General features: G+C 39.2%; 1 protein-coding gene across 1 annotated transcript in view; it reads right to left on the bottom strand.

Moving 5' to 3' along the window:
- Positions 1-3996, bottom strand: part of C5 (complement C5) — a gene marked incomplete at both ends in the record, with an annotated part of 79195 nt that extends 75199 nt beyond the window's left edge. Inside the window, one exon of the mRNA XM_079706669.1 lies at positions 3932-3996. Coding sequence (XP_079562795.1) covers positions 3932-3996 — 65 coding nt within the window. The remainder of the gene's footprint in view (positions 1-3931) is intronic.
- Positions 3997-21040: the final 17044 nt, after the last annotated feature.

Raw genomic sequence — 21040 nt, 5'->3', positions numbered from 1 at the left:
AGTACACCCGCAGCAACGAAGACCCAATGCAGCCAAAAAATAAAAAATAAAATAAAATAAAAATAAATAAAATAGGCACATTTTCTCAACTTAAAATGATATTTTTAAATCAACATTTATTTGTGGTCTATGATAATTTCAGCACAGTTTCCAAGAAGAAGTAGCTTGGAATTAAGACTTGAGAAATAGACCGAAGATTTAGTTAACATTTAGAAAGGTAGTAATAGCACCTTCCCTGAGCTACTGCAGCAAAGGAAGACTTTTAATGGTAAAGAGGGTCAATATTTTTGCCCAATGAAGAAAAAAGCAACATAGGTACCAGAGATTGAATTCCAGCTCTGCCATCTGCTGGGTGAGTGACCATGGTAAAGTCATTAACCCTCTCTGAGAGTTAAATAATTTACCTGGGAAAATATCACCTTCTTTACCAGGGTGCTAAGGATGAGATGAGAATACCTATCTGAAAGCACCTATCATGCTCAGTAGTCAATAAATGTTATGATTAATTAAGTTCACTGAATAAGTTGAAAGGAAGTAATCTTAGAATTATTGTGTTATCGTAGTGAGTGGATAAAGAAAAGGATAGAATAATTATCAGTGAACTAGGGAATGCATTTAGAAATGAAAGTAATGATGGAGGTCCCTGAAGAACAAATGATAACAATCATACAACAATAATGATTATAACATTAACTGAGAGGCTGTATTAGGGCTTTACATACAAGTCTTTTAATATTTACAACAGGCCAGTGATGTAGATTTTACATCATTGATAAGTGACAAGAGGATAATTTGACCAAGGTCACATGGCTTGTAAGTGAATGAGGCAGATCTTTTTTTTGGCTGCGTTGGGTCTTCGTTGCTGTGCACGGGCTTTCTCTAGTTGCAGTGAGCGGGGGCTACTCTTAGTTGCGGTGCACAGGCTTCTCATTGCGGTGGCTTCTCTTGTTGCAAAGCATGGGCTCTAGGCTGCAGGCTTCAGCAGTTGTGGCCTGTGGGTTCTAGAGCGCAGGCTCAGTAGTTGTGGCACACGGGCTTAGTTGCTCCATGGCATGTGGGATCTTCCTGGAACAGGGCTCCAACCCATGTGCCCTGCATTGGCAGGCAGATTCTTAACCACCGTGCCACCAGGGAAGCCCAATGAAGCAGGTCTTTATAGTCAGGCCTCACTCTCTGTTACATGTATAATTGAGGTCAAGGTTACAAACTATGTTCCTAACTGTGAGCTGTCCCCCCAGTTTTATTTTTTATGTGATTTTTAAAGAATGGACATGAATCAATGTAAGTTTTTGAAATAGAAATCTTAAAATGGGTGAATTTTCATTGTTTTATTAAAAGAAAAGTTACAAATATAAACTAGGTTATTAATTATATATCACAAAATAGTTAATTGGAATAGTGAAAGCTACATATGCTATTAAAAGAAGAAGTGTGCTTCAACCCAAAAGGTGATTGAATAATTCAATTGGCCGAACAGGCCTGGAGGGCACTGGCCAGCACACCTGGCAGAATTACTGCAGTCTCAGACAACACTATGACATTTAAAAAGTCTTTTTAAATCATCGTCTTTAATAACAATGAAATTAATTTGGAAGCAATTGAATAGTTTAAAGCAACTGGCAATTCTCCTACATGACAACTAATTTGGAACCATTCACAGAAAAATTGTTAAAGGGGGAAAAGAATCTCCAGATTTCCAGCCATCTTCTCAATTCCCCATGTGCTTACCCAGGAACAGCAGAAAATGAGGAATGTTCAGCTTTCATGATAATAAGGTACAGTTACTGAAATCATACTCAGTGTTAGGCACTATTTTAAGACATATATATATATATAGAGAGAGAGAGAGACTCACTGTGTTGTGACAACCCCTCTATGAAAAACGTCTTACTATTACTCGGATTTTACAGAGGAGGAAACTGATAATTGACTTCCCCAAGGTCACATAGCTATTAAATTACAGAATTAGGAATTGAACCCGAGCAGCCCATTTCCTGAATTAACACTTTCAATTGCTAGGCTAAACTGAATTTATCAAGAATTTTTGCAAGAGAAATTTAGAAAAAAAAAGCTATTTTAATTTTGGTATTGTTAGAAGTTTTATATTTTTCAGTTTACTATTGTTTTACTTTTGATGGTCTATGTGGTGGTGGTGGTGAAATATAAAATAATTCATGTTTCAGGTCCCTAAAAGACAGCTCTGGAACCACTCATTCATACAGACTTTCGTCCTTACTGATACATTAGTAGCTACAAAGTATTTCATACTTTTCTTATTTTCTTTCAATAGTTGTAGAGAATATGGCCACTGAGCTTGCAGAGAGGCACAAATTCTAGTTTGGTCTCTACCTGGAATGTTCTTTCTCCAGATATTTGCATGGTTTGCTCTGTTACTTCCTTCAAGCTCCGTTTGAGTGTCACCTCCTTAGAGAACCTTCCCTGTCTACGCTTTTAAATAGTGCCCCATCATTTCTTTATCTTCTTACTCTCCTTTATTTTTTTCCTTCATGGTACCAATAACTACTGGACCTTATTTATTTACTCATTCACTCATTGGTTCATCATTTTCTTCTCCCACTTGAATGCAAGCTCTGTATCATCTACTATATCCTCAGTGCCTAGCACATAGTAGGTGCTCAAAAAATTTTTGTTGAATCAATCAATTAAATGTATCGATTCCCATGTTGTAAATGGCGTACTCTCACTTTTTCAGAGAAAGAGAGATGTTTATTTATTTATTTATTTATTATTTTTTTTTTGGTACGCGGGCCTCTCACTGTTGTGGCCTCTCCTGTTGCAGAGCACAGGCTCCGGACGCGCAGGCTCAGCGGCCATGGCTCACGGGCCCAGCCGCTCCACGGCACGTGGGACCTTCCCGGACCGGGGCACGAACCCGTGTCCCCTGCATCGGCAGGCGGACTCTCAACCACTGCGCCACCAGGGAAGCCCCGAGAAGATGTTTATTAAGGGCCAGTACAGTGTAGTAGAAAAAATTAAGTATCATGGGACCCAGGTTCTAGTCCTAGTTCTACCACTAAGTTGAAGTCATTTAATCCAATCTCTCTGAACGTCAGTCGGCTGTCTTTCAAGAAGGAATAAACGAAAACTATCCAGGAAATGGAGTGATTGTGGCCATGTGAGCAAATCAGATTAGGGTTGGGAGAGTGCTATAAATTTATGACATCCTAAGTATACATTTATATTTATAATATATTTTACATATTTAAAGTATACATTTATAACAAAATGGGAAAACATTGAAGCGGTAAAGAGGAGTCCTTAATACAAGTCCTACTTCTGTTTCTCTTAGTGGTGTGACCTTTGGCAAGTTACTTCCTCTGTCTGGACTTATCCTTACAGGAAATGAGTAGGTTTGATTAGATACTCTCCAGTTACTTATCAGTACTAAAATGTTATTTCTAGATATGATATCAATATTTTAAAGATTTAGTTTAAAATACATATTATTTCAATAATAACACTAAAATTTATGAAGCATTAGCTCATAAATTTGGAAGTAATTATAACAATAGATTTTTCAAACCACAGGCTTAGAATTGAACCCCAAGTAACCCTTGCTTTACTATGTACAGTACACGGAAAACACAAAGAAAACTGCACCAGATAGAAACAAGCCAGAAACACCAAGAAAGTTTATTATCTTGAGTTTAGTTGGTGCTGTTTTGAAGAGGAATTTGAATAATCACTTATGTAAATTTTTATAAGTAACAATCCCCTAAAACTGTCATGTCGTTAGCCACTCATCAAATCAAAATGCTACATGACTTTCTTATTCAGAGGTGAGACTATTCACTTAGTGTTCCCAGAAGTAGAAAGTTATTTGCAAATTAACACAGTCTGTTGAATTTACTTTTTCACTCATCACATTAATAAGATACATTGAAAAATAAAGATGGGTTGTTTTACTTACGTTTGTTCCTGTCCCCAACTTTTCCCCACGAAGATTAAAAAACAAAGTATGCCCCACAGGCCCATGCTGGAGGTAGCAGTAAACCATGGATATAACCCTCCTGAAGTTACTCTCCTTTTAAATAAACCGAGATTGAAGAACTTGGGTAAATTGGTTTACTGGTTAATTATTAATGTCAAGAAGAGGGACTTCAAAGTAGGAAAAGTAAAATTGGAACTGAAACACCTTTACTGCCCAGGTATAAAACTAGGAGATTTTTTTATAGAGTCCTACACCTAGATAATATATTTTGATTAATACAAATAAAAGGATTCTAACATAAGAGTTTAGCACTGCAATGAATGGCTCAAAATTAGAAATCAGTAAGTTGCATTGTCATTGGCCTTTCATCTCTTGACCAGGCAATTGCTCTGATGTTTTATCATCTGTGAGCATGCCTCTGGAGGCACTCTGATACAGATGGAGACCCACCTGGATTCAGTTTCACACTGAGGTGATTTTAGAATGGGCCTGGTTTAGAGAGGGCTTATGAGGTGTCTTTCTAGAGAAGACCTGAACAGTAGTGTCATTGGCACTGGAAATGGTGGAAGGAGAAGACAGATCTGCAAAGGAAGCCTATGGAATAATTCCTTGGTCTGTCCCAGTCTAGAGAAGAAGCTGAATGTTAGGTAGAGAAAAGATTGTGACTGGCAACGAAAACATCATGTTGAGGATGCTGCCTCATTCTCTAGGGAATAAATGACCAATCAAATACTTTAGTTTTTAGTGGGGAATGGATATCCTGCAATATCTATTAATTCATACAGCACAAATTCAAAATTTGCATTCATTCAGGCACAGAATATTTTTATTTTCTAAAAAATAAACTTACTTTTCAGTGAGGTTTTAAATTATTTTAATATAAGAGCGCAAGAAAAACAAAGCTTCCTATGTCAAATGAGTTTAGTAATTAATTTAGAATGAAATAAAAATTTTATCTTTAAGATTTTTATGATACTTTATGCTTACTAGAAAGTTTTTATTTACTACCTTCCTTTTATTAGCACTAATTTCTAGCCTAGTATATAATAAGTACTCTATTTTAAAATAGTAAAACAGATTTCTCTAAACATTTTACTATAATTCAGATGTTTTATGGTCACATTGGCAATCCTTCTGAATTAATAAGGTTCTATTTTACCACCACTTTCGTATTGAGTTTATTGGGAAAAAAGGCACACAAAGGAAAATCTGATATACAAATTTCACTAACAGTGCCTCTACATATGTTATTGAAATGGCAAAAATCTGCCACTATTGTGACAAATAGGTCACAATCTGACCTAGTTGTTGCAGAAGGAAATTTGTAAAATAATTAAACTGGGTTACGAAAGATGGGTCAAGTTAAAACAAACAAAGTACTTTTGCCATCATTTTCGGGAAAAGATACTTAGGAGAAAGCGAGAACACTCAAACGATCATAGATAATATCTGAAGTGAAGGACACTTACTTGCTTGTATTATGGAGTCAATACTGATAGGTGGTATCAATCACTAACCATCGGCATGTTTCTCTGATAGAAAACATTTAAAAAACGATGGATCTCAAAGGTTCTCAATAGAACTGAAGTTCAACAACTTACAGATTCTCAATTGTCTTTAACTAAACTTTTTTAATCTGCCTTCTAAACATGGCTCAAAGATGGATTCTTCTTTACATTTTAAAGTGTTGACCTTTGGAGGCATCTGGTTTTTATACAGATACTCCGTCTCTAAAAGAGGAGAATCCAGTTCTGGCAGCAACTTTGGTGGTCATCCGACTTTCCTGCTAATGCTACCTCAATTCAACCCTCAGGATTGAGCCTACATGACTTCACTTAGTTCACAAGGCTCCTCCTGATCTGGGTCCTGCTTGATTCTCCAGCCTCAAATTCTTCTCTTCTTCACTGCAGCCAATTAGCTGAATTACTTATTATTCTCTGAAGTCACCACGACACGAAAGTGCTCCTAGCAGGGTAACAAACAGTCACCCCAACACTATTACTATTATTCTTAACCTATTTATACCTTCAATTCTGTGTGTCTTTGGAAACATGGGTTATATATGGGTTACTGCTACTGGCACTGCAGAATGCAACTCACTCAGAATCTACTTAAGTGCTCGCCCATAACACCAGTGAGAAAGGGAATCTTGGGGTATAAACTACATCCAGCTGTGGAACCTTATAAGTAAATGCCTCTCATTAGTTACTTCTCTTCCTAAATATTTAAATGAATTAAAAAAGACATTTAGCTACAAAAAGTTTACTGAAACAAAGTCTTACAGGGAAGCCCAATGTGTAAACTAGTTAGAATAGAGATGCTCCAGGTGAACAGAGTGGGTGGTCCCGCTCTCTGCCAGCATGCACCCCCAGGTGGCCTTGAGTAGGCTCCGCAGGGACCCTGGAGTCCCTGGACACATAGTTTAAAAACCATTAACTGAAAGCACCAGACAACCTCTTCCAAGTGTCCCTGTTTCACTTGGTCCATTCCTTATTTCCCTCTTCCAACATCCCCAAGTCCAGCTCGAAATTAGTTTTCAGTTGATTAGGCCAAAGGAGAAACCAGCCTCTTTTCTCCTTGGGTCTAAGATCCACTGCTTTAGCTGTGTGTTAAAGTTCCTCTCTCAAGTGACTTGGGCTATCAACATCACGCCCTCTAAATGACCCATTTTCCTTACAATCTTATACCTGTATCCCACATCCAAGACCCTGATATCCCAACATCAAATCAGGAATTCACCACAGACTGCAGGAAACCTGGTTAGAGGGTAATAGGAAAATAGACACTCTAGGTATATACCCCAGAAAACTTTCACACAACTCTCTAAGACACTAGTACAGGAATGCTCTTTGTAGTGTTATCTGTAATAGCAAAAATTTGGCAGCAACCTAAAACAACAGAAAAATGATAAATACATTACTGTATATTCATACCATGGAATGCAATGTTGGCTGGTAAAACCAACTTGCAGTATTGGTTGGTAAAACCAACAAAAAAACATAATAACATTTGTATTTATACAAGTTTAAAAGCATACACAGCAGGACTTCCCTGGTGGAGCAGTGGTTAAGAATCTGCTTGCCAACGCAGGGGACATGGGCTCGATCCCTTGTCAGGGAAGATCCCACATGCCACGGAGCAACTAAGCCCGCGCGCTGCAACTACTGAAGCCCTCGCACCTAGAGCCCGCAACAAGAAAAGCCACCGCAATGAGAAGCCTGCGCACCGCAACAAAGAGTAGCCCCGGCTCACCACAACTAGAGAAAGCTCGCATGCAGCAACAAAGACCCAATGCAGCCAAAAAAAAAAAACCCCAAAAAACATACACAGCAATGTCATTATCTATAGACATTTATACCAGTAGTAATGACGTAAACATATGATTGTGAAAGGTAAATACTACATCAGAATTGTAGTTATGTCTGCAAAGGGAAGGAGAAATTTGGGATAGGAAAGAGGTATATGCTTCCACTGTATCTATTACCTTTTGTTTTAAAGGAACATCTGAAGCCAGTATAGCAATATCTTACAAATAATTCAGTAAAGTTTAGTGGTAGTTATATGAGTGTTTGATAGGTTAGTCGCTGTAGCTTCCTAAAAGTTTGAAATATTTCATTGAAAAGAAAGTATGGTCTGTGGTGAGGCAGGCTTGAATTCAAATCCTGTCTCTGTATAAATAGCTACGTGATTTGGGGCAACTTAAAACTCAAAACTTGAGCATCAGTTTTGTCATCTATAAAATCAAAACAATAATACCTCATGGCGCTGATGGGCGGATGAAATGACATATGTATAAAGCTCTTGGCACATAGCATGAACCTAAAAATTGTCGCTATTATTTACTACTGGTTTAAGACATAGTCATGATCTTCTACTTTAAAAATACATGTATATGGGGCTTCCCTGGTGGCGCAGTGGTTGAGAGTCCGCCTGCCGATGCAGGGGACACGGGTTCGTGCCCTGGTCTGGGAAGATCCCACATGCCGCGGAGTGGCTGGGCCGGTGAGCCATGGCCGCTGGGCCTGCGCGTCTGGAGCCTGTGCTCTGCAATGGGAGAGGTCACAACAGTGAGAGGTCCGCGTACTGCAAAAAAAAACATGTATATGTGCACAGGATCATACCAATCTGTATTTAATATAGTTCTACCCTCCTGGCAGCAGCCAGGCAGAACACAACACTAACAGTCTCATGACTCTCAGGATGAAAGAATCTCTTTAACATTGAGCCCAGCAGAATTTTGCCCCTACTTCCTTTCTGGTTTGTCTGTTTGTTTGCTGTCAATTAAGGGTCAGAGATTAGATGACTGACCTGTTAAGAGGCTAATTGCTACCTCCTGAGAGTCTGACATTCTAACTTAGTGAGTGAAAGAGCACAAAAAGGCTCCCATGGACCGGAATCCTTTTTAGAAGGCACTCAATTTTTTTTCCCCTTGTTTATGGCATTGATTGCCATTAGCAGATTATGTGTACCCTCCTACTTTTATCTCATAAGCTATAAAAGGTCTACACTCAAAAAGATCCTCCTCTCTCTGTAACAAAGATATTGCTTGAAGCATTTTTCTTACTTCCAGGAATAAGTATAGTGATTGAGAAGAAAGGCCATAAATGTTAATTCACCATCTCAACAAGACCTACAAACTCCATGGCATTTTGCCACGTGCTATATGAGATTCAGACGTGAAGAACATGTCCTGAACCTTTAAAGAGCTCATCCAAATAATGACAACACAATAGCTACCAATTATTAGCCCATGTCATAGGTATTGCAACAATTAACTTACATAAACTGTCCCTAATCTTCACAACCACTCTGAAAGTTGTTATGACCTCAGGTGACCAATGAATAAACTGAGGTTCAGAGAAATATAGTGATTTGCCTCAGGAAACACATCTAGTAACTTGCAGAGATGGGGATTTGATTGTGTTGGGATCAGTAGGAAAAAGAAGGGAGAGATACCAAGCCCTGCTGAAGTCTTACTTTCTCTTTGACACATCTCCAGCTCTTTTGTCTGTGATTGATTCTCTGTTTTGTAAACTCTTTAAGAATTTATAGCCTGGTCCACACATTTTGATTCTTATTTAGATACCACTGCACATTCTAGGTGAAGGTTCAAAGGTACAAGTTGGGAATAGGTGTGACATAAGTGAAGCACTACTCTGACTTATATCTGGGTCTCCCTTCCTCAAAGGGTGTAGGGTTGAGACTGACTGGAGAGGCAACCAGGCAGATGGCAGATTGAGGAGATTACCTGAAAAGGGCTAGAGGAGGGAAGAGCCAAGAAAAACTGGATAAGCCATGTCATAGGAAACGCAGTAGTTCAGATCCAAGGGCAGGTGATTTTATGTTTAAGTTCCAAATGATAACTGAAGAAAGATAAAGAAGAAAGTTGTTGCTCAAACTATTCTTGGAAGTCACCAGAGTAGTGGGTTGGAATAGCACATCCTAAAAGGCCACCGCAGGTTCCTAACTCAGTAATGGAATAGGGGAGGATTTCTGAGGAGAGAATGTGGAGGAAGTGGAAAATAATAAGGCCCAAAGAGAAAATCAAGTGTTTGTGATGGAATGCAGTTAGGCACGTTTCTTCAGAGGAAACAAAAAGAGACAAAATAAAAGAAGGTGCCCACTCTCCCATTAACCCCCCTCTTCGGTTTCACTGTCCCACACTTTTTCAGACAATCTTACTTATTGTTCAGCATAAGCTCTCTTATTTAATTCTAATACCTGTAACGCATCCATACTCATCCACTCATCCAATGGCTGGATGTGGTAGCCAGCCTCCAAGATGGCCCCCAGTGTCCTGATATTCATGGCCTCGTGTGGTCCCCTCCCACACTGTATCAGTGTTGGCCCATTTCACCAATAGAATACAACAAATGCAGAGGTGTGTGACCTTACAGGGTAGGTCATACAAGGCATTGCCCTTCCTACCTTGCTCTCTCTTGGATTTCCTGCTCTGGGGGAGGCCAGCCACCATGCTGTAAGGACACACAAGTAGCCTATGGAGAGGCCCATGTGGAAAGGAACTGAGGCCTCCTTCTCAGAGCCATGTGAGTGGGCCACTGTAGAGGTAAATCCCCTAGCCCTAGTCACGCCTTTCGGTGACTAAAGCCCCAGCTAACAACTTGATTGCAAACTCTTGAGAGAACCCGAACCCAAGCCAAAATTACCCAGCTAAGCCATTCCTAATGGGCAATTGCCCATTAGTGGTGGCAGTGAATGCAGGAGCTTTCATGAGAGCTGAATTTTTAGAAAAACAGCTATTCTACTGTACAAGTTAACTATTGCTATGTAATCAATTACCCCAAAACCTAAGGGCTTAAAATAAACAATTATCTTCACAGTTTTATGGAAATGGCAAGAATTCAGGAATGGCTTAGCTGGGTAATTTTGACTTAGTTTATCTCATGAGTTTGCAATCAAGTTGTTAGCTGAGGCTGCAGTCACCTAAAGGCTTGACTGGGGCTGGAGGATTTACCTCTATGGTGGCTCGCTCACATGGCTCTGAGCAGGAAGCCTCAGTTCCTTTCCATGTGGGGCCTAAACTACTACATATAAAATAAATAAGCAACAAGGATATACTGTATAACGCAAGGAATTATATCCTTTAACTTGTAATAACCTATAATGGAGTATAATCTGCAAAAATACTGAATCACTATGCTGTATACCTGAAACTAACACAATATTGTAAATCAACTATACTTCAATAAAAACAAACTTTAATTTGCAAGTGCACTTTAAGTTCTGAAAGAACAGTGGGCTCAGAGGCCTGCTTGAAGCGCCACCTGCTGGTGGCAACTTAATAGGATCCCAAGAAGGCTGGAATAATTGGTGCTGATGGCCAGTGCTAACCTGTAACACGTTTCCAAGGTAAACCCCGCTTCCCATCTTATGTCTCTTATGAGAACTAGGCTTCTTCAATTCCTGGAGATAGCAACACCTGCCTTGGATTCTTCATGGGAATGCTTAAATGTGATATACCCTGAGCACTGAAAATCATATAAACATATAAGGAGTTCATATGATCATTCTTTCTAGCATCTTATCTCTCCTGCTTTACCAACTCCTTTCTTTCTGCCTGCAAACATGCAAAAGTCTCCATTAATAGAAAAAAAGGCAAATACCAAAAAACTGTTCAATGGATTTCCCCCCCAAATAACTGCCAAAGGCTTAGTCTGCCCCCCAACTTTATATAATTTTCTTTTCCCCCATTTATCCATAGACCCCTCCAGAATGCTTTCTGGATCTCTCCATGGAAGTTAGATATGAAATGAATAAAATGATTGCCCATCAGCAGAGGCCACTTGATAATGGTTGGCATGATTTGGCTTATCTCCATTTTACAGACAAACTGATGATCAGAAAGCATTAAAAGGATGGAAGGAAGGAAGGAAATAAGGAAGGGAGGGAGGGAGGGAGGAAGGAAGGAAGGAAGAAAGGAAGTGCTGCCCAGAATCACACAGAAAGAAGTAGCCAGGGCCGTCTATAAAATTTGAGGGTCCCAGTGCAAGATGAAAATGTAGAACTACTTATTCATAAAGCAAGAAAAAAGTGCTGTTAAAGGTATTAAAATATAAAGTCTTTTCCTTTCTTCTGGGTCTCTCACTCAACTTGTCATGGTGTTTTTTAATTTGCTATTTAATATCATTCTAAGTAAAGAAAAATTAAAATTTTAAATTAATGGCATGAATCTTGCCATTCATCTTTATATTGTGCAATGCGAGTTTTAAATGCAAATATAAGAGCATTTAATTCATATGTAGAATCACCAGAATTACATAATTCGCATTTCATAGCTCACGCATACATCTAATATTTCGTTCTTACCAGGATGGTGGAAATGCTGCACAAAGATAACTCAACTGTTTTTATTTTACTTCTTGATATGTGTGTATTCTAATAACACTCTCTACCTTTGCTTACTGATAAAAAGGAAAAAGAACTATGGGTTACCCTATCTTTCCCTTTCCTTCTATATCATCATATTTAGTGTAAGTGGTTGGCTAGTACAGGGTAGCAACAGGAGCAAGAAACAATATGATGAGGTTCCTCGGTCATTTGTTTTCTTTGAATGCCATTGTCATCTTTCTGCATTCAAAACAAGTTCTGGTTCCAATGGAAAATATGGCCTCTAGGGGCTGTCAGGACCCTTGCTCAGTCATAGACATGACACACTCACTTTGTACTTACTTTGAGTCTCATTAAACTTCTGCGCATTGTGGGTCCACTGGAATATTGTGTTCATTGAGTGTTGTGAATGCTCTATGCGAAGGGGGCGGCAAGGGATGGTGGGCACATGATTCACACACATCTCCTCTAATTCACATGCATGCTCCATTGTCCGGTCAGACTTTGCTTACAAAATACAAGTTCAAATATAAAATTATTAATAATTTTAAGACAGCAACAACAGAGCACTGAACTAAGTGGGGGGCCCTTCAGAGTGCCAGGCACTGTGCCACTGCATAGGCTGCATGCCCACAAAGCTGGTTAGAGAAGTTCCTGATGATACTGAAGGACTGAGGACTAGGATAATGGGAAGGAGTAAAGGGATTAAAATCTGGAGAAGGATGAGGAGTTAGAAGTGTTTGGAAGGAGATGGTTATCAGAAGGATAGAACAGCCTAGTTACTTTCGGCGGATGTACAGATTGTCAGGGGTTAGGACCTAAATGTAGGTCAGTTCCCAAGGGTGGGACAGACAATGTCCTAATCTCTAGATGCTTAGGAAGCATTCACTTTGGCAGCCGGTATCAATAGGGTACTTTCAAAAAGGGACAAGACCAGAGAGGCAGCCAGTATCAGGAGTCCAACAAAACAATGTTACAAGAGTTAGGGCAATCCTGGGATGTATTCCTCAGAAGGTCAGGCAGGAGGTCAAATCAAGGAGGCCTATTTGCAAACAGGTAGGATCTAGCTACAAGGCTGAGGCCAGGGGAGAGCCAAGTGGAGACAGGATCCATGATCAAGAAACAGACCAGGAGTGAGAGACATTGCCTATGGGTACAGGGTTTTTGTTGTGGATGATGAGCAAGTTTTGGGTGTAAGTGGCGGTGATGGTTACACAACACAGTGAATATACTGTGAATGTGAATGCCACTGAGTTGTACACTTGTGAATAATTAAAATGATAAATATTATGTTATGTGTATTATCTAAATTGAATAAACAGACTCGCATGGTGCTCACAGCTGGCAGAATTATATCAGTTCCCCCATTTCAATGCAGAAGAGCCCCAGCAGGTGCCACCTTCAGAACCAAACTTTCTTTACATCAGCACCTTTCAGTCAGATGTTGATGACTCCATCAGACTGTTCAATAACCCCAGTTACCTCCACTGCTTTTAAGATAAACAACTGTACCAACAAATCATTTAAAATACTTAGGACTAGATGGAATCTTGAAGTCAGGAAAACTGATAATTCTGGGAAAATTTTTTTTCCTATCACGGCGACTTCTGACCCTTCTGGATCCTTTGAGTGAAAAGAAAAGCAAGTTTCATTTTTTAAAATAATCTATAAGTACAGAAGTCACACCTAAGCATAATATGTAATTGATAGTTCTTACAGAAATATTCACTAAGCTCTAAGAAGCTTTGCTGAAACTAAGCACATATGATGTTGATGTAGAGTTGAGGCAATGACTGTCAACTGGTCAGGCTTGTTAACAAAGACTAATTTCTAAGGCACAAAGGCACATTTTCAACAGACATAAGTAGTATGGTAAATATTTAGAATATGTTAAATAAACTCCCAACAGGCTCTTCTTCGCCTGGCTTCTTCCTGAACAGAACCTCCAGGATAATCTTCTTCAAACACTGTTTACATGACATCATGCCATGCCCAAAAGACGTCCTTGGCTCCCTATATCTTCAAGATCAAACCTGAACACCTTGGGATATGCCACAGCAATGGCCTCTGATATGTTCAATGTTTACTGTCCATGGGGAACTCTAACAAGGGAACAATGGGGTCCGTGGAGCCATTCACTGCTATGACAGGTTCACCTGAACATGCCATCCCCCCAAGAACTCTCCCAATGTAAAATAATCCACCAAAGCTGGTACTTATTCTCCCGGAAGTGTTTCCAGGCCAGCTGCTGCAGCCAAGTCACTGTCATGGTCATCTCCACACCTTGCTTCTTCCTGGCTCCAGACCTCTGCTCCTTCTGCATGTCACCCAAGACATGGTCCAGCTTCTCTCTATCAAACCATGTCCATGGTTTCCTTTAAGACCGAGTTCAAGGGACTTCCCTGGTGGCGCAGTGGTTAAGAAGCCGCCTGCCAATGTAGGGGACACAGGTTCGAGCTCTAGTCCGGGAAGATCCCACATGCTGCAGAACAACTAAGCCCACGCACCACAACTACTGAGCCTGCACTCTAGAGCCCACAAGCCACAACTACTGAGCCCGCATGCCATAGCTACTGAAGCCCATGCGCCTAGAGCCCATGCTCCGCAGCAAGAGAAGCCACCAAAATGAGAAGCCCGCACACCGCAATGAAGTGCAGCCCCCACTCGCCACAACTAGAGAAAGTCTGTGAGCAGCAACAAAGACCCAACACAGTCAAAAATAAATAAATAAATAACGAAATAAATAAATAGATAGATAGATAAATAAAGACCAAGTTCAGGACCTGCCCTCATCCTTTCATGATTTCCTCCAGAGTAACTTAATAATCATCTCCAGTACTGCCTTCCCTTCAAGCTGGTCTGCTATTGGTCCTACATCATCCCCTACTTGGCCTACTGTATTATGTGTGCTTGTTTGCCTTTCTGAACTCAAATGCTTATGAAGGACACACACCATAATCCCTCGAGCAAATCAAGAGATGCTAAGGGAGGAAGCTCTGGAGAAAGACAGACCTGGGTTTGAATCCTGATTCAGCTAATAATTATCAGTATGATCTCAGTGGTTACTTAGTTTCTCTAACCCTCTGTATTTTCATCTATAAAAAGGAGATAATAATTATATTGATCCTATAAGGTTGTCATGATGATATAATGCATGCCATGCACTTCTCACTGGTACCACAATTATACTTCTACAACCCTCACCACATCTGTCCACGCTTCACAAAGAGCAAGAGGATATGAACTAATATGACCCACTTTAGAGATGGACCCACCAAAAGATGTTCTTTAATGGGGCCATTGAAATGTATTTCAACTAACATTAAATTTACACACAAAAAATGTCAGTCAGAATAACAGAGTATAAAATTACCAGGTTGTACCCACAACAGATGCTAAGTAAATACTTGCGGCTATTTAGTAATGAATAATTTAATGCCACATTTGACTAGTGTTATAATAATGAAAACTCTTTATTCATATAATGAAAATGCCATGGTTAAATTTTATTTAAATTAGTTGCATACTCACTATAAAAGTTAAGGTAACTCGGGCTTCCCTGGTGGCGCAGTGGTTGCGAGTCCACCTGCCGATGCAGAGAACACGGGTTCATGCCCCGGTCCGGGAAGATCCCACATGCCGTGGAGCGGCTGGGCCCGTCAGTCATGGCCGCTGAGCCTGCACGTCTGGAGCCTGTGCTCCGCAACGGGAGAAAAAAAGTTAAGGTAACTCCTCTTTGCAATGGCTTTAGGTTTTCATCCAATGAATAAACTCTAACATTTACTGCAAGGAAAAAATTGTCATTATTAGAAACTCTGTTGAACTCTAAATGATCTGACAATATTATTAATAACCCTATAATATGAGGGCCGTGAAATTAAACGTAAAGTTAAGAAAGCCCAAAACATTAAATCCAAGTTTAAAGGGAAAGATGAGCTAGGATGTTGGAACGTGAACTTGATATTAAAGTAGAAAATAATATTCTTGGGGCTTCCCTGGTGGCGCAGTGGTTGGGAGTCCGCCTGCCGATGCAGGGGACACGGGTTCGTGCCCCGGTCCGGGAGGGTCCCGCGTGCCGCGAAGCGGCTGGGCCCGTGGGCCGTGGCCGCTGGGCCTGCGCGTCCGGAGCCTGTGCTCCGCGATGGGAGGGGCCGCGGCGGTGAGAGGCCCGCGTACCGCAAAAAAACAAAAACAAAACTAAAAAAAGAAAATAATATTCTTTTCACAAAAGATTTCCTGAATGGGATTCTTTTAAATGTTTCTCTTTATGCATTTAAAATATAATTCAACTTATTAAGAAGTATTTTTACACAGCCTTTTGTATTTTTAAACCACTGATAGATAAAAAAAAGACTGGTATCTGAATTTACTATGGAGTCGAGGAGGAAGAACATAAGCAGTAAGTTATGTCAACAGAACCCAGTGAAGCATTCCCTAATAGAAGGAAGATGCAGGCAAAAATCTGCATGTCTCAGGGTATAATTAAGTACTGGAGTGCATAGAAGGGTGGAAGCCTCACAGGCACCACAGTTCTCCTTCGACACACAGTCATTTTCTGATCGGGTGCCCAAGAAACAGTTCTGTCTAAGGCCAGGTTAATGTGTACTGGCGGGGACCTTGACCTGTTGCTAAAATTATGGCAGTGATTCCATCTTATCTTATTAGATGATGCTTACCTAATTAGCATCACCATCATCTTCAGTGATGATTCGCAAAGTGCAGCTGCATTCAGTACACCCCCATTAGCTCAACCTTCCTTCCCACTCTTGAGATAACTTGTAAGATGGAATTTCCTGAAAGAAGACTGAAACCATTTCCAACTGGAAACATAAGGAGGCAGATGTAGGTAGGTGAACTTTGCAATTTAGTTCACAATTTTCAATGTTAATATGAAATTGAAATATTTTTATAAAAGGAGATGATATTGAGAATTAAAAGTTAGATTTTTTAAAGTTAAAATTCAGCCTCTATGTTAAGTTCTATAATACATCACTTCAAGGGTTTTTTTTTAAAACCATTTTGAAAGGAGCCTTGGCATCATTCTACGAAAGGTCTTTCTATCTCCAAATTATACTTGTAGTTTTCTGATTCTTTGTGTTTATAATTTACAGTTTAACCTTTAGTTTGTCAGCTCTTTACTTTTGTGTATGGTATAAAGTTAGGAATTAAGTTCATTTTCCTCCCAAAATAAACCACTTGTCCCAATACCATTAATCAGGCCATCCCACATTTCCCCCAGAAATTACAATTCCCTCTGTATTATACCTGACTGATCTGAACTGTAAATAGATTTGTCTGTCTGAATGAAGAGAAATCCACTGTCATAGTGTAGTGGAATTTTTGTTGCTTTTGAAAAATGAGCAGATACCACTTCTAAATATACATGTGAAACTGCATTTGGTCCTCCAGATAAATCTTTTGGTTGTATCTGATTTTAAAGATTAATGGATGAATATTGTATAATTAAGATATTCAGATAATATAATTTTATTATATTAATTATGATATATGATTATATTGATTAATTATATATTATTAACTAATTATATCTTAATATAAATACATCAATATAATGAAAACATTTGTCTTTTAGGTATCTATGAAGATGATTTGAATAATTGTTTACATGCAACACATATAAAAATTTTGGGGCTTCCCTGGTGGCACAGTGGTTAAGAATCTGCCTGCCAATGCTGGGGACACGGGTTTGAGCCCTGGTCCGGGAAGATCCCACATGCCATGGAGCAACTGAGCCTGTGCACCACAACTACTGAGCCTGTGCTCTAGAGCCCACGAGCCACAACTACTGAGCCCGTGCTCCGCAAAAGAGAAGCCACCGCAATGAGAAGCCCACGCACCACAACGAAGAGTAGCCCGCGATTGCCACAGCTAGAGAAAGCCTGCACGCAGCAACAAAGACCCAACACAGCCAAAAAGAAAAAAAAAAATTGTAAAATAAAATAGTAAATATGTTTTTTCCAGAAACACTTCTGTATTTTAACTTCTTATCAAATTTAGGTTGAAACAATTACTTTAAAAAAGTTGATCTAGAGTATATGTCTATTAAAAATGACAATAATTGAAAAAATTCAATTAACCAGAAGTCATTAAGAAAGATAAAAAGCTCAAAAGCTTATCAGCAATAGAGGGGTGGGAGAATGGGGTGATTCAGATGTCAGATGGAGAATGGACTAAATGACTTATCACATGGTAGTATAAAATATCTCTTATATTTATTTATATTTAGACTTACACTGAAAGTTAAAATGTTTCTTTTGCTAATGTTTTTCATGTCTATTGGTCATTACATAATTAGTATGTAGCCCTCTTCAAATATATTGCATATGGTCAGTATATTTTATAGTAATAGAGTTTGTGGACACATCTCTAATTTTCCTTGACATCTTTCACAAATTTATTTGACAGAAAATTTGTTTGATTCAAGTCCAAACAGAAAGTACCAAAAGCCTATGATAGATACACACTTTAGGGGAAAAATTAATTTTTCTAGAAAACCATGGGATTAGAATGCTGAATATAGTCTAGGAAAACAAATGTTCAAAATGTTCTCCATTCACTTCTCTGAATTTTTTAAATCAACAGAGTCAAACCTATTTTTATGTCTCTATATATTAATATTTCTGTTCCTCCTAATAAATAAAATTTAAGTATCTAAATTGTCTCTTTCTAGTATTCATCTGTTAATTCTGAAACAGGTGCATGTGTTGGTTAATTTAGTTTTCAACTCATGTCACCAAGTCTTTTCACCTTAAAAACCTTTATCTGCTTCATTCAAAAATTTACATTTCCTGACATTGTCCCCAAATCAGAAACAGATTCTCTACTAAACATTTCCCATTTACTTACATGTATAAACATATGCCACTTATCTCTCACCAACTAGTAAACTCACTTAATAGTGTGATGTATCACATTTTATCCACGTATGTAAAAAGGATCAATGTACCATCTACAGGTATGTTTTACAAAGACACTGGCATACAAAAGAAACTGTAAGATGAATATGTACAGTTAAGTTTGAAAAGCTTTGGAATTTATTTTCTGGAGATAAATTAATCTGATCAGAAGAATATGTAAAACTTTTGTCAGGATAACTCTTAATAGCAATGGTCACTGGAAGTGATTCTGTGTATCCATGAACTTGGATTACTACATTTTCAGAGGCTCCAACATAGAATAGTTCAGGTGCTGAGACAACATATCTGTTGAAACAGTGAAATTATAGAATGATTCTCTAATACAACATAATTTTTAATGTTTTTCACTTAGTTCAAATTAGCAATTTTTCTTACATTTAGCAATACGTGTCTTATTTCTCAAAAATTTATTACCTATGATAAAGCCAGGATAGTGTCCTGAAAAGCATCCTAAGGATGAAATTTCAAAGAGACAGATCGAAATGATTTTGATCAGTTGCAGCCAGGGCAATGTTTAATAGAGTCCTCTATTAGAAGTGCAAATAGGGATCATGCTGCAGTCTTTTGAATTTTTAACCAAAACTCCAGTCAGTAAATTACTCTTCCCCATGGCAGGGATAACAGCCTGGGAAAATACAGAGTATTTGAATATAAGTCATGATAGCTCACAAAGTACTAATATTAAAAAACGGAAATGACATTAGACAAGAGAGAAAAGAGGAAATTCACTTGGAGTTTTCAGAACTAGAAAGTTAATTTCATGTGGCATTGATTGAATTCTGCTTTCTATAAAACTACAACCAAAATACATTGCAAATGAAAATGGGATCCTTCACTTACATGTGCTCCTGTCCCCAACTTCTTCCCAAGTAGAAAAAAATACACACTATGCTTAAAATGTCCATGGCTGGGTTAGGATTAAACTATTGATACAACCTTTCTTGAAACTGCCCTTCTTTTTTGTGAACTCAGCTTGAATAATTTGGTTAAATAAGTCTTCAGGTTAATTATTAATGTCAGATAGTGGGATCACTAAGAAGGAAACCTAAAAATTTAAATGATAACCTTTTAACGTCCAAAGATAATTTTGGGATTCAAAGCAGAGAAACTTGATTTTGATGACTAAAGCAGAAAAGACACACAAATGGGAGTCTTCAGGAAAATGGTTCAAAGCTGGACACAGATACAAAATATTTGGAGGCTGCTCTGGTCTTGAACATTTTCCGGGTGTAGTAGATGCAGCTGATGCCCAGACCAGATCCTCTTTTCTGGGCCCGCTATGCCCATCCTACAGATGCTGTGAGTGTTGGCTGCTAAAGTTTCCTAATTGCTCCCTTCTCCAGGTAACTCACCTCAGCCCCAGGAGACAGCTTGCCCAGAAATGCCTGGGAAGTTATATCCTCTCCTTGGGATTGGTCCACAGTCAATAATTGACTGATTCTGGGGGTACAACAGACTAGCTCCCTTGCTTCAAGGTGGGACAACCTTGTGGTACCATTCATGCTACAGAGCCCCTCATGGGATCAGGTTGAGGCTAGACCTTGGTTGAAACCACATCTTTGCTTATCTTCTCTCCTGCCCTGTCCTGCTTCCCTCATTGCTTATCAAATTCTCTTAATAAAAGTCTCACAATAAACCACTTGCATGAGAGAGTCTCCCAGTCTCAGGCTCTGCTTCTAGGAAGCCATTCTAAATTTAAGGAGCATGAGAGGGGACTATCATCCTCACTCTCTGTAGAATGTCTCAGATATGGAAATGGTTCTGAGGTTTCCCTGGAATGAGTCTGGTTTGAATTGTGCCCATGAGGCCTATACTGATCCACTTTGGAGCAGATCTGAAATCCCATGGCATACTCCCAAATGTTGAAGTATTCCCAGGAACTCTGGGATTAAAAATGACACATCAATGACCAGACATGGGCAAGGAAACTATAAAACTGTTGTTGTCATAGTTTCCTCAAGTCTGCATTCAATTGTATGTACAGGCCCATCCTGAACTACAAGTCTCTAGGTATAGTCAGGATTGCTGGTGGTTGGGATGATGGGTTGTTTAATTGCCTATTCACTTGTCTGTTTTCCCCTCTTGACTGCAGTTCCATGAGGACGGGTACTGGGTCTAACATATACAATGGGGATACACACAGAACTTATCACCTAAAAGGCACTTAGACAGTTAACAAATTGTTGCTAAATGAATGAATAAATGAATGCATCATCAGGTGGACCAAGGAAGATGTTGTTGAAAGGTAGGTTGAGGGCCAGATTATATATGGCCTTGAATGCCATGCTAAGGAGTCTAGAAG

This window comes from Hyperoodon ampullatus (assembly GCF_949752795.1).
Source record: "Hyperoodon ampullatus genome assembly, chromosome: 6".
Lineage (NCBI taxonomy): Eukaryota > Metazoa > Chordata > Mammalia > Artiodactyla > Ziphiidae > Hyperoodon > Hyperoodon ampullatus.
The sequence above is the reverse complement of the archived record's forward strand: the minus strand, read 5'-3'. Positions and strand labels throughout refer to the sequence as shown.